The sequence below is a fragment of the Nomascus leucogenys genome, chromosome 14 (genome assembly GCF_006542625.1).
Source record: "Nomascus leucogenys isolate Asia chromosome 14, Asia_NLE_v1, whole genome shotgun sequence".
In the NCBI taxonomy this organism is placed as follows: domain Eukaryota; kingdom Metazoa; phylum Chordata; class Mammalia; order Primates; family Hylobatidae; genus Nomascus; species Nomascus leucogenys.
In genome coordinates, this window is record NC_044394.1 from 7,358,835 (window position 1) to 7,386,721 (window position 27,887).

A 27,887-nucleotide genomic window follows, 5' to 3' on the forward strand; every position below is an offset into this window, starting at 1 on the left:
CAAGAGAACACCAACTCTTTATTACAGGAATTCCTATGAAACAGCTCCAAGAAAAAACCCACACATAGGAGGAAAAAAGATAACAAAGCAACACTCACAGACGTGGGGCTGGGGCTTCCCCGACAGTGCGCCCGGTCCTGGCGCGGGGAAGGCTCAGAGACCCGTCGGGAACTCGAGCTGGGGGACCGAGGCACTCCTCGGAGACCTCCCCCTCCCTCCAGGGCCCCAGGCCTGGCGCGGGGAGCAGCAGAGGGGGCGGCCGCTCCTTGGCAGGGCCCCCCGAGCCAGCGTCCCGGCCCCGCGCGCGTTTCCAAACTTGGTCACGCTCGGCGGCGGCGGCGGCGGCGCGTCCCGGCCCTCCCCAGCGAGGGGAAGCTCGGTGTTCGGAGTCCGGGCAGGATGGGCGGGACGAGGTGCGATCGCCGGCTCGCCTTCGCTACGCCCTTGTGATCTTGGGGCCACGGAGGCCACCAGGGCCCGGCCAAGGCTCGGATGCCACTCGCAACCTCCCAAAGCCGCGCCGAAGCCTCCTGCCTGCCCAGGCTTCCCGGCTCTCCGGAAGGTCTGCACGCTCCCATGTCCAGGGCGGGGCCACGGGCTGGGCAGCCTCTCTCCCCGTGGCAGTGATCAGTGCCATGTAAGCGTTCCTAGAATCAGAGTTCTCCTCCTGAGATCACCCCCTCTTCTCAGGGGCACCCAGCAAGCCCTTCTGCCCCAGGCGCTCCCACCCAGGCTGGCGGCCTTTCCGCCTTGCTCTTCAGCCCTGCACCTGCTCAAAGGGGTCACTCCAGGGCCCACCGCTGCCCACCCTCGGACAGCAGGGCTTCCAGTCCAGCTGGGGAGTCAGAGCCCCTGTGAGCCCCCACTGTGGTGTGACTCCAGAACTGGCTTTTGTCTGCTGCCAAATGAAAGACCCTGCCTCCCCAAAGTCCTCCAGCTCCGGGGTGGCCACCCTCCCCATCCCTGCTGGGTGATGGGGAGCTGCTGGGAGTAAGCCCATCCCTAACAGCAGCGGCCCGATGAGGCCAGACGGGGCAGTCAGCAGATGCTCTTTGCAGTAGCCCATAGCTCCTCAGAGTGCCTGGAGGACTGGCCAGGGACCTCCCACCCAGGCTGGGTGCAGGGCTTGTGTGCTGGGCCAGCAGCCCCGGGGGGAAGGCTGAGATACAGGAGGCCATGGAAGGGAAGGGCACAAGTGCCCAGAGGGAGCTGAGGAAGGGGGACCAGAAGGGAGCTGAGGAAGGGGGACCAGAAGGGAGCTGAGGAAGGAGGGTCAGGCAGAGTCTGTGACAGGAGAGATAGGGAACGGAGGGAGGCAGGGACTCCACCTTCAGGCCAAAGAGCCTCGGGTGGGGTCATCTTGCCCTTTTCCATATTCCAACTTTCATCTGCTTTCTGGAATTTTTTTTTTTTTAAGGGAGGTTGGTTCCTGCATTTCCACTCTTTGACCATAGGAACGCCTGGCTACAAAAGGGGCTGTAACTGGCTGCTGCCTATAGGGGCCTCAGGTCCTTCCTCCAATTGCAAGACAGCAACTCCGAAGTTCTAAGTCCCATGGAAAGTGGCAGTGGTTGGGCTGGACTGTGGCTGGAGGATCACTGGGCCTCGGTTCTCAAGCACCATCTGTCCGGCTGCAGCTGGGCCCTTCAGCTGGGGCCAGTGTTGCTTTCCAGCTGCCCCCACCGGGTCAGATCATCTCTGGCAAGGAAGAGCTGCTGGCATCTGGTAGGGGAAAAAAGGGGATGGGAGGAGTCTTTTTCAAAGGAGCCCGGTGGTCCTTCCCGGTCACTGGTTCCTGGAGAGACAGTTTTGGAAGAAGTTACCAAAGACCTAAGCCCTCTCCTTTCTCCAGGGACTCGAGGTCAGCCGTAGAACTCTGCTTGGGTCATCCCCCCATTCAAATTCCTAGAACCATTCCAGCTTGCCCAGCTGCAGGGACTCTGGCAGCACGAGATGGAATGGGGGAATGGAATCCCGGGGGGAAGCAGCTGTAGGGGAGGGCTTCAAGGTGGGAGGGTACCTGGCCCATTCTAATATGTCATAGCTCAGGGGAGCTAGGCCACAGAGACCTGTAGGTGGAGAAAAGTCAACTGGGGGCAGAACTTGGTAGGAGTCAGACACCAGGCTGAAGACTTTACTCAGAAGACTCATTCAGGCCGGGCGCTGTGGCTCACGCCTGTAATCTCAGCACTTTGGGAGGCTGAGGCGGGCCGAGGTCAGGGGTTCAAGACCAGCCTAACCAGCATGGTGAAACCCCGTCTCTACTAAAAATACAAAAATTAGCCGGGCGTGGTGGCACGTGCCTGTAGTCCCAGCTACTCGGGAGGCTGAGGCAGGAGAATGGCTTGAACTTGGTAGGGGGAGGTTGCAGTGAGCTGAGATTGCACCACAGCACTCCAGCCTGGGCAACAGAACGAGACTCCATCTCAAAAAAAAAAGAAAAAGAAAAAGAAAAAGAAAAAAAAAAGATTCATTCAAAGAGCACAGGAGAAATGGAACTAAAGTGGTGTTTTGGTGGTGGGATAATCAGAGTAGGTAGGGGCAGTGAAGAGAACAGGGCTGTGACCTAGGTGATGAGCATCTGTCAGGGTGGTAATGGAAGGAACAGAAAAGAGAATGAAAGGGGGCAGTCAGGAGGAGAGACTGAGTTGCCATCCAAGGCTGAAAAGAAAATCTTGGGTGCAGCTGGGGACACGAAGCAGCTCTGGAAGCCTAACTGCGATGGAGATTCAGATGTAGGAGCCAGATGCGCAGAAGTGTTGCTGGTGCTATAAAAGAGGGCGGAGGCACTGCCAGAGTGGGCAGCGAGAAGACTTCGAAGAGGGTCAAGGGCAGAGCAACAAGGAGAACCAGTATTTAGGGAGTGGGTGGAGCAACAGGAGCCGGGAGACAGTAAGGAGAACCAGGCTTCCTGGGGTCACAGGAGCCAAGGGAGGGCAGCTTCAGGAGAGATCAGGGGAGTCCGTGTGGAAGAACACCAGAAGAATGCAGAAGAGACTAAGGCCCTGAGCTGCTGGGTGACCTCCGAGTCAATCCGGGTGATGGCAGGGGCTGTCAGCCTGTAGTGGATGAAGGAGGATGGCAAGGAAGACTCAAGGACCCTTGGTGTTTAAGGGGAGGAGGAGGAGGATGTCAGCTTGCAGAAGGAGCTGGAAAGGGATAAGCTGGAAGTCACAGGACAGAAATAAATGATGAGGTGCGGGTGCGGTGGCTCACACCTGTAATCCTAGCACTTTGGGAGGTCCAGGCGGGCAGGTCACCTGGGGTCAGATGTTCGAAACCAGCCTGGCCAACATGGCAAAAATCCATCTCTACTAAAAATACAAAAACAAATTAGCCAGGCACGATAGTGGGTGCCTATAATCCCGGCTACTCGGGAGGCTGAGGCAGGAGAATCGCTTGAACCTGAGAGGTGGAGGTTGCAATGAGCCGAGATTGTGCCACTGCACTCCAGCCTGGGCAACAGAGCGAGACTGTCTCAAAATAAATAAATGAATGCATGAATGAATGATGAGCAAGGTTTTGATGTAGGGGTGGTTTGGACAGGACCCGTTTTCCCTGGGGTCCAGTAGGAAGGAGAAGGGCGTGGAGACAGTAGCAGCATGGGGTGACAGTGGAGGCGATTCCCTGGCAGGCTCTATCTGGGCATTCCAGGACAGTGGGAAGTGGGCTGCAGCTCTGTGTTTGAGGAAAGCCCGAGGGGAATGGAAGGGACTGCAGTGCCTGGTGGGAGATGTGGTAGGGAGTCAGGTGGAGCAGGTGTGGGGGCCAGCTGCCCAGGCAGAGGAGAGAGCGCACTTGTGTTTACTTGTTCCCGGTTTCCCTCCATTGTGACTCTCCTGAGGCAGGCGAGTATTTCTCCATGGTCTCACACAGGGCCATACCTGGCACACCATCGACTCAAGAAAGCCTTGTAGATGCTGCCCACTGGGACCAGACCAGTGTCTGGGGAAGGCCAGGCAGCTTCCCCTCTCCTATGGGAAAGGGGGGCTGGAAAAGGGACAGCTGTCTTGGCCAAGTCCTGGAGGAGGCCTTGGTATCTTCTCTTTCTCCCCAAGGGGTGCACAGGAAGCGAGGAGGAGAAATGGCTTGGAGGCCCAGGGCTTCAGCCAGAAACCGCTGCCTCAGGAGGGTTTCCTCATCCTGGTGTATCCCAGCCCACCCAACCCAAGCAGGGGGCTGGAGAGAGCTCTGTGTGTGCACAGCCGGGTTGAGACCACCTCAGTTTTCCTTTGGCCTTTTTTTTTTTTTTTTTTTTTTTGAGATGAAGTTTCACTCCTGTCACCCAGGCTTGTGTGCAATGGCGTGATCTCGGCTCACTGCCACCTCCACCTCCCAGATTCAAGTGATTCTCCTGCCTCAGCCTCCCAAGTAGCTGGGATTACAGGCGCTTGCCACCACGCCAGGCTAATTTTTGTATTTTTAGCAGAGACAGGGTTTCACCATGTTGGCCAAGCTGGTCTCGAACTCCTGACCTCAGGTGATCCACCCACCTTGGCCTCCCAAAGTGCTGGGATTACAGGCATGGGACACCGTGCCCAGCCAGTTTTTCTTAAATCGTCCTCTCAGTGTGCTATGTGTGTCCTGGACTGTCTTCTCAACTGGACTGTAAACTCTTCAAGGTCAAAGCTGATTTTGTTTTCCTGTTCTCAGCATCTGTCATAGGCAGGTGTGCTTATCTTTTGTCAAATGAATAAATAACCAAAAAAGACATGCAATGGACTAGTTCCCACGCCCGTGTCCCTGCCGCAACTATGAGGGAAGACACGCGGGGCCTGTGCTACCCAGATGCCTGAGCCCAGCGCCTCTGGACACCTGGGAGGACACACGGGGTGCACAGTGTTGGGGGCCCGGCCTTGGGCAGTCCCTGGGTAACTATGGCTCCAGGCCTTACCTCTTACTGTCCTTCTCGAAGGCCTTCCTCCACCTTGGGCGCCTCCTGACGCCTGCCCCGGAAGTCTTCATCTGAAAAAGAGAGGGAAGCTGCCTCATCCTCTATCCTGCAGGGCCTCGCTCAGGCACGGCCCCCAGACTGGGCAAGAGAGCTGACCCGACTCTCTCTGCCCCCTTCATTTGGGGCCCGTGCAGATCCCCCCAGGTGGACTATGCATGGGTCCAGGGAGAGCGGCAGCAGGACACTCAGGTGCTGGCCAGGGTCCACCACTCAGCTCTGAGACCTTGGACAAGTTCTCCCCTCGTCTTTGGGCCTCAATTTCCTCATCTATAAAATGGGATGGAAAAGCTGGACTATCTAGATGACCTCTGAGGCCCTTCCAATCCTTGTTTCTGGATGCCTCCTGACCCTCAAATGTGGCATGAGGATCAGGGCTCAGCTGCGGGCCCAGTAGGGTCTGAGGCAGAGTCTTCTGGCCCACGTGGCCTTTGGAAGGGACTGGGTGAAGCTGAGAAGCCTCTGGGCCCACAGACTGAAGCTGCCCAGTGCTTGGTTCTCAGGCCGAGGGTCCCCCATGGGGGTAGGCCTCTCTGCCACCTCACACCCAAAAGAATATTCCCCAGAAACAGTACCTGGCACTTCATGCTACAGGTACACATCTAGGTGGAAGCAGGGCTAGGGCCCCCTTTCAGGGGTTGCAGGAAGGGGGACGCAATGTTGACCAAATCAGGGGGATCCATTTCTTTGAGTCACCTGCCCACCAACCCTCAGTGTGTTCCTCCAGGGACAGGGCGGGTGCTCCCATGAAACACCCAGCAACTCCGCTGGGAGATCACCGATCATAGAGAAGTTGGAGCTTACGGCTCCCCTCCAGCCTCACCACACGCGTGGCCCTCTACATCATCCAGGAGGTTGGCTGTTGACGCGGCAGCCCCCAGCCTGCCAGGCCATTCAGGAAAACCGTCCCAGGGATGAGGTGACACTGCCCTAGTCCTCCCAGTCCCACTGACTCTCTGCCCCACCCCTCAAAGCTCTGGAGGTATCTGACACACCCACCTGACCCCCCACACCCCTAGTACTGTCCCCCAAGCTCCTTTTCCTGAGGTCAGTGGTGTGGCCAGGCCCTGACACTCTCACCCCGCTTACATCTCTGGGGATGGAGAAACAGCTTCCTCCCTGTTTCCCTCTGGCTGCTGAGCCTCTGCTATCCTAGGCCCTGTTTGAGAAGCATGAATAGGAGTTCGGATAAAACTGTGGAAAGCCATATTTCTACTCGAGGAAGGGAGGGCCAACATGCTTGGAGTGAGGAGGACTCGTGCACCGGTTCAACTAGAGAAATGAGGGGAAGGTTTGATTTTGACGGAAGAACCACTTTTTCTCCCAAGAAGTACATGACCTCAGACCAAAAAAAAAGTTATAGGACAACTTCTGGGCCTACAGAAGGGAGATAGGAGCTGCTGCCCTGCTCTCTAGGCCTTGTCCCTGGTTGGCAACGAGAGATGGGCAGTAGACTGGTGGCCAAGCTCATGGAGGAGAGGGGAGGAGGAAGGGAAGGCCACAGAGCCCAGTTCCACTCCCAGGGGAGGGCACAGCTGCAGTGAGTCCAGCAGGGGTCTTGCTCCGTGGCCCTTGGCTTCCACCACCCCCACCAGTGCCAGGCTGGAAAAGGATACGACTGATGCTTCAACAAGTGTTTCCTCTTTGACTTCCTCATTTTGGTCTTCTCTGAGAAGGCTCGGGCAAGTTCAAACAGTTTCCTCCGGGTGGCTGGGGGCAGACAGACCTGTGAGTCATTCTCTCAGCAGCCAGCACACCAGATGGCCTCCTCCCAGGTGTGGGAAAGGCCAGGGGAGGACCAAGACCCCCCGGAGTGGGAGCAGGGGGCAGGCAAGGGTAGGAGCTGGGGAGGGAGAGGTGACAGGAATCGCAGACCCCTGAGGACGCCACCCCAGGAGCGAGAGGCTGCATCCTGGGCCAGCCTGCAGGGGCAGCACAGGACACCCTGAGCCAGGCCCAGGGACCGCAGGCGGCTCAAGATCCGAGTATTCCCTCCCCGGCTGCAACACACTGCAACGCATCTTGGCTTGCTTTCCCACCGCCACCGTCTTCCCGCCCCTCCCCTAGCCACCTCCAAAGTTGGTTCTGGGATTTCCATGACTAATCCGAGATTTTCCCTGAAATGGAGCCTGAAAGGATTGCAGCCTCATTCACACATGGCTGTGGGTCTGTGTGGCGGGGAGGTGAGGGGGAGGGAAGGGGGCATTCAAGGCTGGTAGGACTTTGTGGAAAGAGGTCCCCCACCCCAAAAGGGGCTTAGCAAGGGCCTCTCTCTGCAGTCAGCTCCGGCCAAGCCTCTTCAAGCCACAGAGAACGTGAACACGAGGATTGCGGTGAGGGCATGTGTTGCACGTTATTTTTCTGCAGACATCTGGCTCAAGAGGATTTAAAACTTAATTTGTATCTAGACTCAGCTGTAGAGGGAAGTGAGGCAGGAAGGCTGAGGAAGCCAGCCTGCGATGAAAATGTCACTGGTTCACCAAGAGTCAGCTGCATCACACATGCTGAGGGGCTCCCTCGCTCCTGGGAGGCCACAGGGCCTGTCTCAGAAAAGCCTGGGAGGGAAGGGGCCGGAGCGGGACTCACATTTTCCCATGTGTTTCAGCTTGTCCCTGAATAAGGCATCTTCAGACACAGCGGGGTTGGCGTCGCCAGTTCCTGGAAGGAGACACCTGCTGAAGGCCAGCCACTGTGGCCAGCCATGGCCGCTGTCCCAGCCCTACCCACCCATCTGAGGACAAATGCAAAGAAAGAGCAGGCTGCTTCCCCGGCCAGGAGGGAGTTTAAAGCAAGGAGGATGTGGAGTTCCAGGAGCTCCTCCTTCCCCTTGTGGACTTTGTTTCCTCCTCTGTAAAAATGGGGAGGGTTCAGTGGTCTTCGGTGTGTGCGGACAGCCAGCTCGTGTGTGCTCCCAACTGTCCACGCCTCTGACCAACTCCATGTTTCATGACATCACCTTGGTAGCCTGGGAGTATTTCCACCATGGAGGTCACCAAGCACTACATATCAGGCTCCCGCTGCACCCAGAGTTGGCTGTGAAACATTCACCAGCACACCAGGGGCCTCCTGCACCCCAACATTCATGTGACAGTCAAATGAGGTGCTGGCTCAGAGCCGGCATTCACCTGTAGCAAGTCCCTTGTCCTTCCTGCCAGGTAAGTCCATCCATTGCTCCCTCCCAGCCACAGGGTTTCTGGCTATTAGACAATGAGTAGGACTAGAATGGGACTAGTCCTGGAGTCAGAACCCCACCGGCCACCCAGAGTCTCCCGGGCTCGCTCAGCATCCACTTGGGTCTTTTGCTGCCTTTCTGAAGCCCCTGCTCCCTGTCCTGCAACTTGGTTAATCCCCAGTCACCTTGCCTGCTAAGTCCCCTTTGAGTCACTCTGATCCATCTCAGCAGCCCTGGTATCTCTAGTTAATTCAGGATCAAGGACAAGAGGCTCCTGCTTAAAACTCCCAGCTGCACATCTGCTGAGCCCTAAGCTTCCAGCCTGCTGCTTATGAGTCAGTTCCACAGGATTGTCTCCCTTCAAGCTGGGATCAGCTCAGCTCCCCAACCCTCTGCTCCTCCACCCCCAACTCCACTGCATGATGCAAGGTCTATTCCAGGCAAGAGCCTTTCTCCGAGGCAGGCAGTTTGTGTACGTGTGGGGCAGGGGGCACTGACTGATGAGGGGCCACTGTTCGCACACAGGCACCTGGTCATCGTTCCCAGCTGTGGCTCAACCCAGTAGTCTGTGCATCCCAGGAGCACTGCTGCCCCCTCACCCCCATCCAACCCTCCTTCAGCCATTAGAGCTTCGGAGCAGAAGGGCCTGGCCCTCTTGACAGGCAATTCTTACTTCCCAACACCTTGAACACAAAGCTAGAAATTCCTCTTCCTCCAACACCTAGGGCAGGGCCCAACAGAAGGCAGATATTCTCCAGCTATATCATGAATGAATGAGTCAACTCCCCAGATTAATCCTGCCCTCCTTTTTTTCCATGCATTTGCTAAAATCAGTAAGTCCTCAGCTTTGCTAGTTTGTTCTACCTGGGCATTTCTCCTTACAAGACCATAAGCTTCCCCAGGACACAGAACAAGACTTATTAGTCTCTGAGTCCCACCATGGGGCATTTTGGGGTCCTTTTCTTCTTCTTCTTTTTTTTTTTTTTTTGGAGACAGGGTCTCACTCTGTCACCCAAGCTGGAGTGCAGTGGCATAATCACAGCTCACTGCAGCCTCAACCTCCTGGGCTCAAGTGATCCTCCCACCTCAGCCTCCTGAGTAGCTGGGACTACAAGCACATGCCAATGTGCCCAGCTAATTTTTGGTACTTTTTTGGTAGAGGTAGGGGGTCTCATTTTGTTATCCAGGCTGGTCTTGAACTCTTGGGCTCAAGCAATCCACTCGCCTCGGCCTCTCAAAGAGCTGGGATTACAGGCGTGAGCCACCGCACCTGGCCATGTGTCCTTGACTAGCCTACACTCGAGGCATGGGTTGAGAGTTCAGCCAGCCTATGTTACTTGATCACAACTGTGGGCTCTGAAGCCCAGCAGTGGCTGGATTGGAAGACCCCAGAGCTGCTAAATGGAGTGGATATGGAGGTGGGGACAGAAGTGGCCCCGCCAGCCTGCTGAGGAGGCCCAGGCCCCCTCCCACAATCTGTTTTTTCACCCTCTTCCCAAACTCCAAATATGCAAAGCAAAGTTGGGTGTGAGCACCCCCATGCCTCTAGGTTTTCTTCCCCGGAAGGCAAAGTTACCTGGGACAGGAGAGGGAAAGCCAAAGTCGTTTCCGACAGCCACGCTGCTGGATTTAGATTTCTGGGATTCGTATTTCAATCGATCTGGAAAAGGACCATATTCACAGGTCAGAGAGGTTAGCTCCTGGGCTCCCAGGGGCAGGCTGGGCTGGGACATGGTAGTTTGCTAGAGGCTAAGTCCCCAGAATCACACCTGAGCACACATGGGCACCCAAAATATGAGTGCACACAACATCTACCAGCTCTCAAAGAACCAGCAGTAAAAGAAACTACCGCCTGACAGCCATCTCAAATGTCAGAATTAAAAGGACTCAGAGAGACTGTAGAGTCCAAACCCCCTCATTTAAAAAGAAAGGCACGGCCAGGGATGGTGGCTCATGCCTGTAATTCCAGCACACTGGAAGGCTAAGGCAGGCAGATCACCTGAGGTCAGGAGTTCGAGACCAGCCTGGCCAACATGGTGAAACCCCGTCTCTACTAAAAATATAAAAAATCAGCCAGGTGCGGTGGCGTGTGCCTATAATCCCAGCTACTTGAAAGACTGAGGCAGGAGAAACACTTGAACCTGGGAGGCGGAGGTTGCAGTGAGCCGAGATTGAGCCACTGCACTTCAACCTGGGTGACAAGAGTGAGACTATGTCTCAAAAAATAAAAAAATAAACGGAAAGGCCTTGAGGCTTCCAGCACCTTTGCTGCAGAGCTGGGGCTAACCTTGGGCCTCAGCCCAGCCTTCTCCCTCCACAACTTGCTCCTCCCCCACCAACACATCATCGGTTACACACACAAGCTCTCATGCTGTGGCCGTCACAGGGACAGAGCTCCACAGCCCTCTCATCTCCTCTACCCCAAACGCACTCCCACCCTGCAGGGGAAAGGCAGCCAGGCTGGGGAGCAAGGTCTCCCACCCAGAGACAACCCAAATACCTGCAAAGTTCCAGAGCCCCTGCTCTAAGGTCTTCCACTCAAGAGCCTCCCCCACCCTGGCATTCACGAACCCAGTCGTTCTGTTTCCAGAGCTCGACACATCACGCCTGCCTTGCGGCTGGGGCTCTGTGAGGAGGGGCAGTGCTCTTCTCCCTGCTGCCTTGTGCCAAGGCCAGTCAAGGCACAGAGCAGGTGTGCAAAGGGAAGAAGGCCTAAGAGTGCACACCCTTCTTCCTCTGAGTCCCGAGGGAGAAAGGGGTGGGCTAGTGACCCAGGTCCCCATAGGCAGAATTCTGAGGCTCCTACGGGATAACTTGGTGGGAGTCATGCCTCAGTAGGACAGAAAGCACCTGGCCCCCTCAGCCCCCAGCTCAGTGTCTTCCTGAGCCCGAAGGCTAAAGCCAGCATCGCCTCCCTTCTTCAGCCAGGGAGAAGTGGCTGCAGGCACTGCCCACCTCTCTCCAGAGCAAGGAGGAAGTCGCGGTTCCGTTGCAGCTCCTTCATGAACTCCTCATTCTGCAGGAAAAGCGCGATCCTCTCGTCCTCCAGGTACTGCTTCCAACGACTCTCCTGGTCTCGGGGCCCTGGCCCAGCCATGGCAGGTGGACCTCCCTCTCCACTCCCAGGCTTGGGGCCCCCAGCGTTACCCTGAGGAGGGGAGCGAGCATGTCGAATGTGTACACACAAGGGTACATGTTGCACAAACGTCCACATCCCTCTGGTTGCACACACGCCCTGTCCAACATCCTCCAGCCCTCACCTGAGGCTCATACCTCCTAATGGAACCTGGTTGCAAGCCAAAATCCAGCGGACAGGTCAGAGCCATTGCTGCAGGGGACACAGCAGTAGCCTAAAAACTATTTTTCCTCCACGCCACGGACCACCTCATACCTTCATCTACAACCTGAACAGTCCTGAAAAGAACTCTGCAAACTGTGGAACAGCCTATACGTCGATTCCCAAACTCAACCCTCTCCCTGCACCAGCAGCCTCAGGGTGGACCTGCCCCGCTGTGGGGCACCTTGGGGCATGCCAACATCCAGCAAGAAGCAGCCTCTGGCCCTTTGCCAAGGGAGGAAGGGGGTGCTCTGGCCCTCCACCATTGGCCACCCCATGCCCGCCTCTCTCCAGCCTGAGGTGACTGCTGCAGCAGACAGCCTCCTTAGGCTGTCACCTTCCCTGGACAGGACAGGAAACCTCCAGGCCCAGGCAGCAAGTGAGGCTTTCAGTTCAGCATTCCTGCCCTGCGAACCCAGGGCAACAGAAATAGCTCAGCCTGGGTTTAAACATCAGGAAGTAAAACTGGCTGGCACAAATTGTGTGGGCAAAGAGAGATGCTGGACAAGCAGGTGGGAGTGGAAGGCAGGGGCGGCCCCCGTTACCTGTATGCTGTCCAGCTGCTGGGGCAGGATTCGGAGAAAGTCATCCGGGAGGTTGCCCAGCAGTGGTGGGTTCCAGTTCCGATAGCGTCTCTGGCTTGTAGGGGCTCCAGAGCCCAGCGCATCGGTACTAGGGGATGGGAGGTGACAGGGAAGAGGGAGTCATTAAGCCCAACCCCAGGTCTCCTGGCCCCATCACACCAGGTCCTCAGGCAGATCGGATCCTGCTCAGAGATTCCCATGGCCTCCACTGCCTCCAGAACAAAGGCCCATCACTCTGTCTCATCACTGGAGATGTCTCCACCAGCCTCAGCGAACTCCCCAGCCATTCATGCTCTGCAGTCACTCAGTGCCCTTCCAGGTCTCTGGACCTACAGAGCTGTCTGTCCACGGTGCACATGTGGAACTCTGTGGATTTAGCCACAGATGTTTACAAATGTCCCCTAAAGACGACAGGGATCGTATCCTTTCATGCTTCTATCCCAGCACCTACACAGTGCCAGGCTCATGGTGCTGACTGATAGGTATGGTCCAAAGGAACAGACGCATAAGCCACCAACAGCACAGCCTGCTGCATGTTGGTTTGCTGAGGAGGGGGCATATGGGGACGCCAGGATCCCTACAGAGGGTAACGCAGATTCGAGCTCCAGTTCTGGCTCAACCACCAGCCGGCAGGGTAGTCAGGTGGGCCCCTGTTCCCTCTAGGGCTCGGTTTCCTTATCTAGAAACTGCTGCCTCCCTGCCCAGGTGCTGGGGAGCCCCTCAGGAGGCCGTGTCCTAGCAGTGCTCTGAAAAGGTGCGTGGAGATGTGAGCGTGGAAGGGATCTCGCTCTCAGGGTTCTCTGGGGCCGCTCTTTCCAGGCCCGTTGTGTGTGTGGCAGGAGCTCTGTGCCATGGCAGAGCCAACAGCTGGGCAAGGCAGTAGAGGAAGAGGGGGTGGCACACACCCTCCCTGACCCCCAGGCTCCCGCCCTACCGCCCTGGGCCTGAGGGCAGCTCGGAGCCCGGCCAGGAGCTCCCCACAGCTCCATGGCAGCCTGCAGCGTGGCAACCGCAGGACACGTGTTCCGCTGAATCAGGGAAACGGCACACTGAGAAGGCAGCCGAGGGCCGGGCGGTGGGGGCCGCTCTCGCTCTGGGCCTGGCTTTGATTTGGTCTCCAGCTCTAGGAATCCCGCCCGCCCCCTCACTGGAGGGGAGCTTTTCCGGGCTGCCGCTGACTGTGGAAATAACTTCCTTTCCTTTTCTATTTTGGGCGGGTGGCCGGCGGCGGGGGCGAGGGGAAGGGGCGGGGGCGGCAGCAGACGGGATAACCAGCTGCTAAGTGCCTGGTGGGAGCTCAGCTCTTGCAGACTGGAGCCAAGGGAACCCCAGCACGCCTCGTCCACCCTCTCGCTGCACAGACACGGGGAGAGGGAATGGTCTGGAGAGCAGCTTGCATCACAACCCGGGACTCCCATTCCTAGGCCAAATTTTTTTCTACATCATTGCCACCTTCTGTCACTGTTGGAGGCTTCATTTTTCTCCAAAGGCCAGAGATGGGGAGAGAGGAAGCCTCATCTCTCAGGGACTCGCAGACCACCCGAGGCTACAGCAGAGAGGGACCCTCGCCAGGGGTATTACCCGTTCTTGGGGTCTCAGGGTCTTCATCTGGGACATGGGTGCCCACCCCCAACTTAACCACACCTCGGAGCCACCCAGGAAAGCAGTGGAGGGAGAACCTCAGAGGTGCATCTGGACCCCTCTAGCCATGAAGACTCCAAGTGGAGAAGGGGACAAGTTGGAGGAGGCCCCTGTTGTCAGCTGAGTTTCCTTGCTGCTGGGCCTGTAGTCCTGAAGGAAGGCCAGGCCCAGCCCCCTCCTGGCCCCTTGGCTGGCACTGGTAGAGATGAGGTCAGCCCACAGCTGCGTGAGCCAGGGGGCCCTGAGCACAGGCAGCCCAGGCAACTCCATTGTGGTCGGAAAGGAATGTCAGAAATGAGCTGAGACGCAAATAAAAAAAAAACTTCCAAGGCTGTAATTTTAACGGAAAAACAGCAGGCGGCCTGTGTGGAAGGGTCCCCTGGGTTTCAGAGACTGTCTTTCTTTCAGACAGATGGAGGGAAGGACAGACTGGGGGAGGGGAAAGACAGAGACGCTGGGGAGGATTTCCCAGCCCAGAGCCTCTGCCTCTGGACCCCAAAACTGCAACTTCAAGCCCCATCGGACCCCCAGGTTTACCCATGGAACATCAGACCTGATGGAAATGGATTTCAGAGACAGGACTTCCAGGTAAAATTTTTGGTAAGAATTGGACATTGAGGTCCAGAGGGGGTTCAAGCCATGTCCCAGGACACACGCATCATCCAGGCAAAACTTGGGCCCAGGGATTGTGACATTTGAAGCATGCTCCCCAGGGTGGCCCTGCCTCTCTGTGCCCTAGCAGGCCAATACCCACACTCCCAAACTCTGCCCCATCTGCAGGTTCTCGGCACCCCAGTGACTGGAGGTAGCAGAAGGGGGCCAGGCCATTCCCCCGCTCAAATCTGATCTCCCTCAGCAGCCAAAGGAAGTTTCCTACAACACGAACCTGATGGAACCTGATCGTGTTGCTCTCCAGCTTAAGGCCCTTGAATGGCTCCCCGCTGGCTGCAAGAGAAGATGGAAGCTCCCTGGAGGGCCACAGGGCCTTTGATCTGCTTGCCTCTCCAGCCCCACCCGCCATTAGATACTTCCAGGAGGTCCCCAGATGAGCCCTCTTTCCTGCCTCCCGGGCTCTGCAAGTGCTCCTTCCTTTGAGCGCCTCCCTGTCCTCTGCTTCTTCACATTACTGCTAATGTGGCCTTCAGGTCACAGCCTGGACATCAGTTTCTCCTGGCAGCCTTCCCTGCCCCCGTGTCTTCAGCTTCCCTAGACCCTGATCTCCTTGGCAGTGTGTGGGCAAACAGGCAGCACCGTATTCATCTCTACATCACACACACGGCTCAGCACATGTTCATACACATGGTTCAGCAGTGCCGTATTCACCTCCACATCACACACACGGCTCAGCACATGGTTGACACACATGGTTCAGCGGTGCCGTATTCACCTCCACATCACACACACAGCTCAGCACATGGTTCACACACATGGTTCAGGAGCGCTGTACTCACCACCTCATCATACACATGGCTCAGCACCTGCATACAGCAGGCAACTCAGTAAATGCTGGAAATGAATGTTCTGGATGGAGGGACTGGACAAGGCACTGGAGATGGCCTAGAGGCCCAGGTCTAGCAGAGCCATCCTCGGGCAAAGGGACCTGTGCCTCTACTAACACTGGCCTCTGGGGGAAGCCTCGCCCCTGGTCTCAATGTTCAATGTTAGAGCTGAACTCAGAGGCCAGCCAGTGTAGCTGGGGGCAGGAAGGAGCAGTAAACCACTGATTATAGGTCTGCTCTATACCTGGTTCTGTGCTAACCGCTCCACACACATCTCATTCAATCCTCCTAACAGTGCTAAGGTGGAAATTACTATTCCCGTTTCAGGTGAGGCATACGAGGCTCAGAGAGGTTAAGCAATGAGCCAAAGGCCACATTGCAAAGGTGCCTGAAGAATTCTAAGCTAGGCAGCTGAAGGAAGGGGTGGGGAGCACAGACCGCTTCTGTCTGACTCCACAAGTTGAGTTCTCCCCAGTGCATCCACTCCCAGCCCAGCAAAGCCTTCATTTCCTGAGTTAGGCTCCAGAACCTTAAGCAAGAGCAGTAACTTGTCGAAAGCCCACAGGGTCTCCTGAGCCTTGCTGTAGTGCTGAGGTTACCTTGCCCCCAAGTGGGGCTCCCATCACCACCCCGGCCCCCACCCACAGCAGGCTGAACGCCCAGCCAGAGTATGGAGGGAGGATGTGGCATGGATATCCATACCACATTTCTACTGGGATTTTCAGCCAAGCATGATGGTATGCCCTGTAGTCCCAGCTATTTGGGAGGCTGAAGTGGGAGGACTGCTAGAGCCCAGGAGTTCAAATTCACCATGGGCAACATAGTGAGACCCTGTTTCTCTTTAAAGAAAAAAAAATCCTTTCTCTTATGGCCTCAGTTTTCCCTTCTGAAAAATAGGTGGAACCACTTTGCCTAGCAGAAACTGAACTTTTTGCAAAAGTGTATTGGAATATTAAAAAAAAAGGTGGGGGTGGGTGTAGGCCCGGTGGCTTACATCTGCAATCCCAGCAGTTTGGGAGGCCAAGGTGGGCGAATCACCTGAGATCAGGAGTTCGAGACCAGCCAGGCAACATGGTGAAACCCTGTCTCTACTAAAAATACAAAAGTTAGCCGGGGGTGGTGGCACACATCTGTAATCCCAGCTACTCGGGAGGCGGAGGCAGGAGAATCGCTTGAACCTGGGAGGCGGAGGTTGCAGTGAACAGAGATCATGCCACTGCACTCCAGCCTGGATGACAGAGTGAGGCTCCGACTCCAAAAAAAAAAAAGTCAAAGAAAGGAAAATCATTTAGCCCGGGGCTCTGTGCTCCATCCCAGGCTGCAAGTCCTGCCTAGGTCTCACCCAGACCCACCCACTCATTCCCCACCTCCCACTCCAGCACAGCCTGCCAGCTCCTGGTACCACTCGTGACAAAGATCCCAGCTGTGTTCCTGTCCCTGACTCAAAACACTTCCCTCCCTCTTCCCCTCAGTAACTTTCTAGGACTCTATGAGCTCCATAAGCTTCAATCACAGAGATTTTTCTCATTCGGGAGGTGACAGGACACAGCAGTGATGAGTGATTAGCTTTAAGTCAGAATGACCTGGATTCGAACTCCAGCTCTTAGTCTTGGGGAAGTTATGAAATCTCTCAAGGCTCAGTTTCCTCGTCCATAAATAGGGGTGATGACCACAGTGCCCGCCTCTGCATTCAATGTCATGGTGTAGATAAAGAACCTGCCCCGTTTCTGGCATTGGAAGGGTGCTTAGTCAATGCTGGCTCTACTTGTATGATAACAGAGTTCACCACTGCTCTGGGGCTGTTCTGGAGAGAAGGGAAGACCTAACCGGGGCAGGTGCCCTGTCCCATCATCTCCCCACCCCCTCACCACTCCAGGCCTGAGCCAGTCTAAGAAACAGCAGCTCTAGGGCAAAGAGGCCACACCCCAGCTCCAGCAGCCCCAGCACAAATGTGGAGCCCAGAAAAACAAGCACCCCAGAGACCCGTGGGACCTTGTTGGCAACTAGCTTGATTATTTATTTATTTATTTATTTATTTATTTATTTATTGAGACAGAGTCTCACTCTGTTGCCCAGGCTGGAGTGCAGTGGCACCATCTCGGCTCACTGCAACCTCCGCCTCCGGGGTTCAAGTGGTTCTCCTGCCTCAGCCTCCCAAGTAGATGGAATTACAGGCATGCGCCACCACCCCTGGCTAATCTTTGTATTTTTAGTAGAGACGGGGTTTCACCATGTTGGCCAGGCTGGTCTTGATCTCCTGACCTCAAGTGATCCACCCACCTTGGCCTCCCAAAGTGCTGGGATTACAGATGTGAGCCACTGTGCCCAGCCTAGCTTCATTTTAAGCTTCCAAATTACAGTGTCTCTAACCTGGAAGAAGTTTCCAGGGACCTTGCAGTCTACCTCCCTGCCTCCAGTTATCAAACTACCTTAATGAAAGAGACTTGGTCTCATTGCTTAAAAATCCTCACAATATTCCTAGCCCAAGGATGGCAGCTAGTCATTCCATGAATTACTGATGACTGGCTGGGAATGCTGTATTCTGTGTTAAGGAGGATCTGAGGCTCTGTCTTGACTCAGCAGGAAAGAGCACAGTGATGAATCAGCCATGTTTGCTGTGGGCTTGGGAGGGGAAGTGTCAATACACATTCCCTGTTTGTCATTCCTACTCTGGCATCTCCCTTGACTATAAGCTCCCAGAAAGCAGAGGCTGAGCTTTACTTAACTCTGTGTCCCATATGGTACGAGACACACCGTCTAGCCTAGAGTAGGAATTTAGGAAATGTTTGCTCTTGCAATCCTTACATTTTGCAAGTTCTCCTTGGTATCTAGCTAAAATGTCTCTTGCTGCAGTAGAAGCCTGTTCTTTGAGAATATACTGAGGGGTCCAGCCAAGTTTCCTGTTGTTTATACACAGCCCCAGCCACTGATCCTCTTCCCTACCACCCTGTGCTCTGAGACACGACAGATTCTCACCGGGGAGGCGGAGTCGGGGGAGCCAGAGGGTAGGGCCGGTCGAACACGTGCATGTGGTAGGCTGGCGGGGAGTACACAGGCGGGGGCTCTTCATCCGAGCTATCGGGTTCCAAAGTCCTTTCCAAGATCTAAATCAGAGGCAACAGAGAAAGAAATATTAATCATCCCTCCTTGAATTTAAATACCATTCAGACCAAATCAAGTGTGGGAGGGCAGGTGTAATAAAGGAACTCTGTGTGTTGCTAGTGGGAGTGTAAATCGATCCAATCACCACTTTAGAAAACTGCCTTTTTGAAAAAGCTAAACACATGGCTACCTCTGACCCTCCAGTTCTGGCAACTCCACAGACATCAAAGTATATGTCCCCAAAAGAATGTTCACAGCAGCATTCTCCCTCCATGTGCAGTTCAAATACAGGCAGAAACAAACACACAGTGGTAAGGGTCAGGGCGGTGTGCCCTCTGTGGAGCGGGTAAGGGTGGGAACGGATACCAGGGGCACTCCAGGTTCTGGGGATGATGGTTCTTGAGCTGGTGCTGATAATGTGGAATATTCACACTGTGAAACTCCACCGAGTTTGTGAACACTGCACGCATGTGACTCATGTGCTCCTGTACCCACGCTATTCTTTGATGATAACATCATTCATACCTTCTCTCAAAGTACCTCCACGTCTCTGATCTCATCTTAACCTCGAACAACCTGGCGCTGCAGGATATGTCTCATTACCCCATTTGACACAGAAGGAAACTGAGGCCGAGGCTAAGTGACATGGCAAAAGCCACACGCTTTTTAGAACCGAGTCTTCAACTTGGACCACAAGGATCCCTCCTTCAGGCACACTGGCTGCACACTCAGGTTGGACTCTCAGGGCAGAGAATAGCAAAGGGAGTGCCCGGGATGCCTGCTCTCCTTCCCAAGCTCTTGTCTTTATCCAGGAGCCAAGAAGAGGGCCAGGGAGAGGCTAAGGACTGGGCAAGGTCTGGGGTCCTGCCCCACTGACCGACCTAGATTCTTCCCCAGAAGCCCAGAGAGGAGTTTGGGGCAGCTAAACACATGGCTACCTCTGACCTTCCAGTTCTGGCACACTCCACAGACATCAAAGTATATGTTCTCCTGCCTCAGCCTCCCAAGTAGATGGAATTACAGGCCTGCGCCACCACCCCTGGCTCATCTTTGTATTTTTAGTAGAGATGGGGTTTCACCATGTTGGCCAGGCTGGTCTTGAACTCCTGACCTCAAGTGATCCACCATAGGAGGCGGTCCCTTACTGGGAGATCCCTCACCACACAGCCCAACCTGGCCTACACCTTCGCCTCCCGCTCACTCCCCACAACTCTGTTCCCATCTCCTCCAAGATCAAAGAACATGGGAGGAGCTCAGAGGCTGTGAGTCTCAGGTGCCCCAGAGCCCCCAGACCTCAAGTGAGTTTGCAGAAGTCATCATAATAATGCTGGCTGTATAAGCCTGGGCTGGGCCAGGCTGCACTGGTACATCTCTGCTCTGAGACCAGCCATGCCCAGCACACACAGCCTCCCAGGGGCACCTGGGGGGTAGGGAAGTGAGCCTGTGCATGTGAGCACACATACACACACACGCACACACGCACTCTGCAGTGCTCTGCGCATACATAGCTAGCTCAACCCAAGGAGGCCTCCCGCCCTGGAATGCACTAACGTTCTTTCCTTTGAGGCCAAAAGTATTTAAACAGATGCTTTTGCAGGAAAGGAAGAATGCAGCGCTTGGCAGGCCACTGCTCTGCTTACCCCAAATTTCCACAAGAAAGGAAAAAAGAGAGAGAACACTGTAAGCGCTGCTCCTGTTCCCTGGCCAATCTCTGGTGCCTGGCACAGGACAGTGACCCAGCAAGTACCTCATGCATTCTGAGAACTTGCTGCTGCTGTCCCCCAGCCCAGGCACCCTGTTTCCCAGACCCTTCTTCTCTGAGGGATAGGGCTCTGGGCTGTGGCCTTGAGGCCAGCAGTGGTGGGTCTCAGTGGCTGGCCTGGGCTGTTCCCACTGATGTGGGTCAGAGTGAGGTGGGTGAGGAGGGGAGGAGAGCTCAGTAGAAACTGTCCCCTAAAGGAAGCTGCTTGGGGTTTCCTCTGACCGTGGCCAGCAGCAGTCAGCCCCCCAGACTCAGGGCAATCAGGCCTCCCCAGCCACACCAGGAGGCCCCCTCCTGCTCCTCCGTGCAGCCTCCCAGGGCAGCAAGACCAGACAGACGTTCATCAGAGCCTCCTGGAGAGGACTTGGGAAACACAGAGAAGGCAGGGGCCGGCCAGGCAAGCTCCAGCATGCAGGGCCCCAGTCCCAAGGAGAGTAACCCCAGCAGCGCTGCCGGCCTCCCTGGCCTCTCCCTCCCACTGCCACCAGCCACAAAGGGGTTGTTCTTCTGGCTGTAAAGGTGCTGAAGTTTTGGGCTCTGCAGCCTCCTGGCTTAACTCATTGTGGGTGATGGATGCCTGCCAGGTGCTCCAGGGGGCAGGGGCTAGGCCATTTATCTGACAGGAGATATTTCTCCATGGCAAAGATACCCCTCGGGCCAGCCCACCATCCATCAGCCCCCAGAAAGGGTTTTTTTTCCAGTCAGCAGTTACTGTCATTCCAGCTGTGGCTCATAAATTTTCCGAAGCACTTTCCGCTGGCTCAGGAGCTGCCTGCCTATGGGCCCAGGCAGAGTTCCAAAGATGGGAGGCTGGGGAGACTGCCAAGGGAGGGGAGGGGCACCAGGAGGGGGCTCAACTTGGAAAGCAAGATTCTTAGAACTACAGAAGTGCACACACAGCAAGGGCCTACCTAGGGCGTGGTGAAGCCTTGCAGAGGTTTATAGGACGGTGGGGGCCGTGGACAAAGAAGGAAATACTACCCTACCTGCCAGACTGTCAGGGCAAATCAGACTGCAGAAAGGGTCAGAGCTTGCAGAGAGCTTTCTTTCCAGTTCACAATTAAAGCGTACACAGTTGACTCTCGAATAACAAGAGTCTGAACTGCATAGGTCCACTTATAGGCAGATTTTCTTCCACCTCCACCACCCCTGAGACAGCAAGACCAACCCCTCCTCTCCCTCCTCCTCAGCCTACTCAATGTGAGAAGATGAGGATGAAGCCCTTTACGATGCTCTACTTCCACTTAATGAATAGAAAATATATTTTGTCTTGCTTATGATTTTCTTAACATTTTCTTTTCTCTAGCTTACTTTATTGTAGGAATACAGTATATGATACATACAACACACAAAATATATGTTAATCGACTGTTTATGTTAACAGTTAAGGCTTGAGGTCAACAATAGGCTATTAGTAGTCAATTTCTGGGGAAATCAAAAGTTATATTAAAAAGTGGATTTTTGACTGCAGAGGGGGGATTCACTGCCCCTAACCCCTGCATTGTTCAATGGTCAACTGTATCTGCAGACACACAGATACACACGTATACTCTCACTCTCTCTCTCTCTCCTTTCTACAAAGAGGATCCATATTTTCCAATATTCCTTCCACCGCCTACTCCAAGTAGATCAAAGGAGTAATCTCCCAAGGAGAGAGGCAATAGAAAACTGTACAAAGACAGCAGCAACATGTATTCATTCAACAAACACTCCCCGAGTGCTTGCTATGTGCGTGGATTGTCCTGGGTGCTGCAGATGACACAGGGATGAGCCAGATGTCTTTGCCAACAGAGCTTCTCCACCTCCAGGGGAAGTCTCAGCAGCACCCACTAAGGAGGAAAAGCAAGGAGACTTCGCCCTGCAGGATGGCTGATGAACAAGGGTAATAATAATGCCACAGCACAAAGTTTGTGAGGATTAGAAGAGATGACACATCGGGTCAGGTGCAGTGGCTCGTGCCTGTAATCCCAATACTTTGGGAGGCTGAGGCGGGCAGATCACCTGAGGTCAGGAGTTCGACACCAGCCTGGCCAACATGGTGAAACCCCGTCTCTACTAAAACTACAAAATTAGCCGGTCATGGTGGCACATGCATGTAGTCCCAGCTACTCGAGAGGCTGAGGCAGGAGAAGCGCTTGAACCTGGGAGGTGGAGGTTGCAGTGAGCCGAGATCGCGCCATTGCACTCCAGCCTGGGCGACAGAGCAAGACTCTGTCTCAAAAAAACAAAAAAAGAAGAGATGATACATCTAAAGCACTTAGGATGATGCCTGGCACCGGTCGGGACTCAATAAAGAGTGGAGTTAAATCCTGCTGGGTCCTGGTCTTGTCCATGGCCGCATGTCCCAGATGGCCCTGTGGACAACACCCCTCTGATTAACAAGCTTTGTGTGCCTCACCCTTCTGCACCAAGCACCTCAGGCTCACTGATACTGGGGGGCCAGATGTCCACTGAACTCGCGTGGGACTGGGAAGGACTCACAACCTCCAGCAGGTGGGTACTGATGGAGTACGCAGGTCCCCTCTCTCCAGCCACTTCCCTGGACAGACTGCTTGGCTACGGCTCACTACTGTTTCCATCAGGCCACAGTCAGAGGGATTTAACTGGCAAGTCTGATTCCTCACTCCCTTTCCATGGCTATGCTCCCAGGATACAGCCGCACTCTTTCTCTTTTTTTCTTTTTTTTTTTTTTTTGAGACGGAGCCTTGTTCTGTCACCCAGGCTGGAGTGCAGTGTCTCAGCTCACTGCAACCTCCACCTCCCGGGTTCAGGCAATTCTCCTGCCTCAGCCTCCCGAGTAGCTGGGACTACAGGTGCGCACCACCACGCCCAGCTAATTTTTGTATTTTTAGTAGAGATGGGGGTTTCACCATATTGGCCAGGCCGGTCTCGAACTCCTGACCTCGTGATCCACCCGCCTCGGCCTCCCAAAGTGCTGGGATTACAGGCATAAGCCACCTCGCCCGGCCCCGGCCGCACTCTTTTTCTCAGCGTCAGGGCTTTGTCAACCTCACTGATCTCCTCTCACTCTAGGACCCTGACAGATGGTCCTGCTGCCAGTTCCCTAGCCAGTCAGGCACTATTTCACCTCCCAGCCTCTGCACAAGCTGTTCCCTTTGCCTGCACACGCTTCCCCCGGCTTCACTCTTCCTTTGGGTCTCAGCTTAGCCATCGCTTCCTCTGGGAAGCCACTCCTTTCTGCTGCTTCCACGTCTCCATCGAGCACTTACCACTCTGGCTGTTAGTACCCAACTCGCGCTTCTAGTCCACACTGGACTATGAGCTCCAGGAGGGCAGAAATTTGGTCTGACTTGGCCACTAGCGGACTTTATGCCTGGAAGGGGAGTTCAGTATGTTGGGGTGGGGCCCAGGCACCTGCATTTTTAACAAGCACCTTGATTCTGATGCCTCCTGACTCAGGGTCTAGTGCCACGTCTCGCACACCACTGAGTGGGTGCTCAGTGTTTGTTGAATGACTGCATGATTTCTGCCCATAAAATAAGGTGACTGACGGATGGTACTTTTCCCTAGGGGAAGTAAGGCTGCTTGCTAATGAGAACCCAGACAGCGGAGTAACCCAGGTCCTCTTAGAGGTTCCAATGGTGCTTGGAATTACTCGGGCCGCGCCCCTACCTCCGGGGGGATGCTGTCCTCCGAGTCGGAGCTGTCCTCATAGACGCCGCCGCCACCGCCACCACCCTCCAGGTTCATCTGCAGCAGCTGGTCGATGGTGGCGTCCACAGCGCCGCTGTTGGCGCGCAGCACGCATTCGATGATGTCGTAATCCATGTTGGGGAACATGGTCTTGAAGTCGTCCATGGCCTGGTTGAACTCCAGGCGGCGCACCTGGCGGGCAGGCCGGCTGTTATTGAGCTCCTGGGGGGCGGCCGTGCCTCCCCCGCCCCCGCGCGCCCCGGCGGTGCCACCCCCGCCGCTGCCGCTGCTGCTCCGGCGGAACAGGCTGGTCATTTTGCGGAGCCGCTTGGGGAAAATGTTTCTAGCCGGCCGCAAAGCCCCTTCCCCAGGGTCTTTCCGCCGTCAGCCGCTTGCTGGCCCTGTGGTCTCGGGCAGCTCACTCCTGCGCCTCCTCCGCCCTGGGTGGCCAGGCAGGAATGGGCTGCCGAGGGCTCCGGGTTAGGAGAGTACGGGCGCGGGGCCCCAGGCGGCCCTTGGAGAGCGGTCCTCGCGGGGCGGTGGCATGCGGGACCGGGCCGTGCTGGGGCTGGGCGGCCAGTCATCCACACCCCCGGTGCATCCTGGCACCGGCTTCACGGATGGTCCCACCTGAAACTGAAGGAGATGGAGTCAGGGCCGAGGCTAACAAAACATGAGCTCAGGGTGGCGGCCAAGGGCTATTAAGAAATGAGGGCAGGGAGGCGCGACCCCTACCACGGGCAAGGGAGGCTTGCTTCTTCCTCCTGCTTTCTCCCCAGCTTCAGTAATGAAACCCCCACAGTTCTTTACTAGCACAGGACAGCTACCAGTTAGCAAGGGCTTCCTCTGACCCAGGTACCATCCTAAGTGCTCTATGTGGGCCAACTCATGACAATACTGTAAGGTATGTACTAGTATCCCCATGTTGCAGATGGGAAAAGTGAGGTATAGACACTGAGTTAGTGGAGGAGCCAGGATTTGAATCTGGGACATATGGCCCCCAAGCCACTGGTCTCCACCATTACGCATACTGCCAAAGACCCCTGAAGACCTGAGTGAGGCAGGAGGGGCTCTTTAAAGATGTCCTGCCTCTCTGATCTCTAGTCCCTGTTCTCCTCATCTTCCCACATCACTGCCCCAACATCGTGGTCCCACCACCAGGGCAGGCATCTTGCGCAGAGCTCCATCGAACCGGGGGGACAGCAGTGATGAGAAACGGGACCCTCCAGTGTCACTGGCAGCTTCCAGCCTGAGAGAGGAAACAGGGTTCCATCCTTGCAGAGCCTCGGGCTAATAGGGGAGGCCCAGTTCCCACTCTTGGAAAGGTCATGTCAGGCCCTAAAACTCAGTCCACTCCCCTGACAAGCACCAGCCCAAAAGAGAGATGCAAAGCCATTGTCAACTCCTGGACTTCATTTTCCTTACCCCGATGTCAGGCTGACATGTTTTATTTATATCACAGACACATTTGTTCTTATGGAACAATCAGTGTCCTTACATATTTTTAAAAATTCTAGAAGTTTTTTCTCAAAGTTGTCTTGAGAAACCATATACATCATAAATTCTGTTCTTTTTTTTTTTTTTGAGACGGAGTCTCGCTCCGTCACCCAGGCTGGAGTGCAGTGGTGCCATCTTGGCTCATTGCAACCTCCGCCTCCCGGGTTCACGCCATTCTCCTGCCTCAGCCTCCGAGTAGCTGGGACTACAGGCGCCCACCACCATGCCCAGCTATTTTTTTTTTTTTTTTTGTATTTTTAGTAGAGACAGGGTTTCACCGTGTTAGCCAGGATGGTCTCGATCTCCTGACCTCGTGATCTGCCCGCTTCGGCCTCCCAAAGTGCTGCGATTACAGGTGTGAGCCACCGTGCCCGGCCATAAATTCTGTTTTTATCCCCACCAAGCCCAGTTCCCCTGCCCCAGCCAATGTGTGTCCCTCAGCCCCCAGGGTCAGCACAGTGTCCTGACAACATGTATGGGTGGAACTGAAAATCAAGCACAATGAGGGACCTTAATCTGCCACAGAAAACCGCCCAGCCCACTCAAACCCAGGCATGTAAATCGCTGCCAAAGTTGCATTTCTGTTAGCACAGACCACTGGGAATGGAATGCGCCTAAAAACACGAACTTCTGATAGTGGCAGCTTTATTTTAAGGGACAATTCCATCAAATAATATCCTTGAGTTTGATGAAACAGGTGCAAACTTGTTTTCACTTTTCTAGGACTTGGAGTCACAATCTTAACAGCTGATATAGAAATGTTTTTTTTTTCTTTTTTTAGTCTTGCTTTGTCGCCCAGGCTGGAGTGCAGCGCTGTGATCTTGGTTCACTGCAACCTCTGCCTCCCACGTTCAAGCAATTCTCTCCTGCCTCAGCCTCTCGAGTAGCTGGGACTACAGGTGCACGCCACCACGCCTGGCTTTTTTTTTTTTTTGTATTTTTAATACAGATGGGGTTTTGCCATGTTGGTCAGGCTGTTCTCAAACTCCTGACGTCAGGTGATCTGCCCACCTTGGTCTCCCAAAGTGCTGGGATTATAGACATGAGCTTCAACGCCTGGCCAAGATGTTTTTGTGAGCACATCAACCCCTGAGAATATCTGTTCACACTCTAGTGTGTCTACATCTCAATTTTTTCTTTTCTTTTTATTTTATTTTATTTTATTTTTTTTGAGACAGAGTCTGGCTCTAGCCCAGGCCGGAGTGCAGTGATCTGGGCTCACCGCAACCTCCACCTTCCAGGTTCAAGCAATTCTCCCATCTCAGCCTCCTGAGTAGCTGGGACTACAGGCACGTGCCACCACACCTGGGGCAAATTTTTGTATTTTTAATGGAAACAGGGTTTTACCATGTTGGCCAGGCTGGTCTCAACCTCCTGGCCTCAAGTGATCCACCTGCCTTGGCCTCCCAAAGTGCTGGGATTATAGGCGTGAGCCACTGCGCCCGGCATTATTTTTTCTTCGCATATACCACCATAAATGAATTTATTTTACTAAAATGTAATCAAACCATAAATTCTATGCAACCAGTTTTTTCCACATAATAAGATATTGTGGCCATCTTCCCATGTCAGAATACGTAGGGCTATGCCATCATTTTTAGTGCCTGAGTAGCATTCTGTTGACTGAGTGAAGCATGATTTATAATCCAACTCCCTCTACCCCGTCTCTTCCCAGATGAGCAAATCAGAGCCCAGAGATGCGGAAGTCATTTCACAAGGAGACACAGAGGGGTGACTTCAAATGATCAGTCCAAGAGTTTTGCTGTGAGAAGGTAGCCAAGTATGACATGGCTTCCCATAGCTGGCTTTAGACACCCCAACACCCCTACACCCATATCTCCCACCAACCCACACACATCAGAAGAGTATGCAGCTTCACCTTGGCCAAAATGCCCTCCGAGGCAGGGCTCCACCCTGACAGCTGCCTTTGTCCTGGGCTCTGGGGACCTGCCCTCAAGCCTCTAACACAGACCTCAGGGCCAGGAGGCCCCAGAAGCTGATGCCTTGGGCTACTGTCTGCTGCCCTAGTGTCATCACACACAGGGGTCAGTGACTTGTGTTAAGGCCTTCTGGAGTAAAGCCATCATCTCTCTGCCCCTCCAGTAATTTACTAAGAGAGATGGAGGGACCCAGGTCTCACTCTGCCAAAGGCAATGCCTCGGAGAAAGACGACCTGGGCCACCCCCGGGGAGGAAGAAGGAAGATGGCAAGACCGACATTTTCCCCATTAGCAGCTCTCTGGACAGCTCCCTCGGGTTCTGGGCCTCCCCTGAGTGTTGAGAAGCTCCAGAAGCCTTCTCGCACTCTTGCCACTTATAGGAAGCACGCATTGGTTCAGACAGGGCCTCTGCACTCCCCAGCTCTGGGGCCTCAGACAGGTCTCCCATCCTCTCCGTGGCCCTATGCCCTCATCCGGATGTACCCCTTAGGGGGTTTCAGTGGGAATGAAATAAGATAATCCTCAAATAAGATAATCCTCAGCACACTGCCTAGAACGTGGCTATGCTGCATTCGAGTTATCACTGCCCCAGGAGGCTGGTAAAGAGCCAGGAGCAGTGGGTAAACTGACCAAGCTGCCCCCGCAGGGGGATGGGGTAGGGAGATTCTAGAGGAGTCTTCCCCAGCACCTGGATGTCAATCCCTGGAATTCTTTCAGCCCTCTGTAAGGAAATATTGATCCTCATGGCC

At 54.8% G+C, this 27,887-nt stretch overlaps 1 protein-coding gene across 4 annotated transcripts in view; it reads right to left on the minus strand.

Moving 5' to 3' along the window:
* The window catches only part of CUEDC1 (CUE domain containing 1), a 94,951-nt gene continuing 67,064 nt past the window's right edge, over positions 1–27,887 (minus strand). The window contains exons 2-11 of one of the 4 annotated variants that reach the window (XM_030827752.1): positions 23,682–24,332; positions 18,161–18,288; positions 12,006–12,132; positions 11,079–11,271; positions 9,700–9,783; positions 7,538–7,609; positions 6,568–6,661; positions 5,775–5,833; positions 4,895–4,965; positions 1–1,722 (exon numbers count right to left, since the gene is read on the minus strand). In XM_030827752.1, coding sequence (XP_030683612.1) covers positions 4,898–4,965; positions 5,775–5,833; positions 6,568–6,661; positions 7,538–7,609; positions 9,700–9,783; positions 11,079–11,271; positions 12,006–12,132; positions 18,161–18,288; positions 23,682–24,017 — 1,161 coding nt within the window. In that variant the 5' untranslated portion in view covers positions 24,018–24,332 and the 3' untranslated portion in view covers positions 1–1,722; positions 4,895–4,897. Of the gene's footprint in view, positions 1,796–4,894; positions 4,966–5,774; positions 5,834–6,567; positions 6,662–7,537; positions 7,610–9,699; positions 9,784–11,078; positions 11,272–12,005; positions 12,133–18,160; positions 18,289–23,681; positions 24,339–27,887 lie in introns of all 4 variants that reach the window. The other 3 variants (XM_030827753.1, XM_030827755.1, XM_030827754.1) reach the window with 3 other exon arrangements.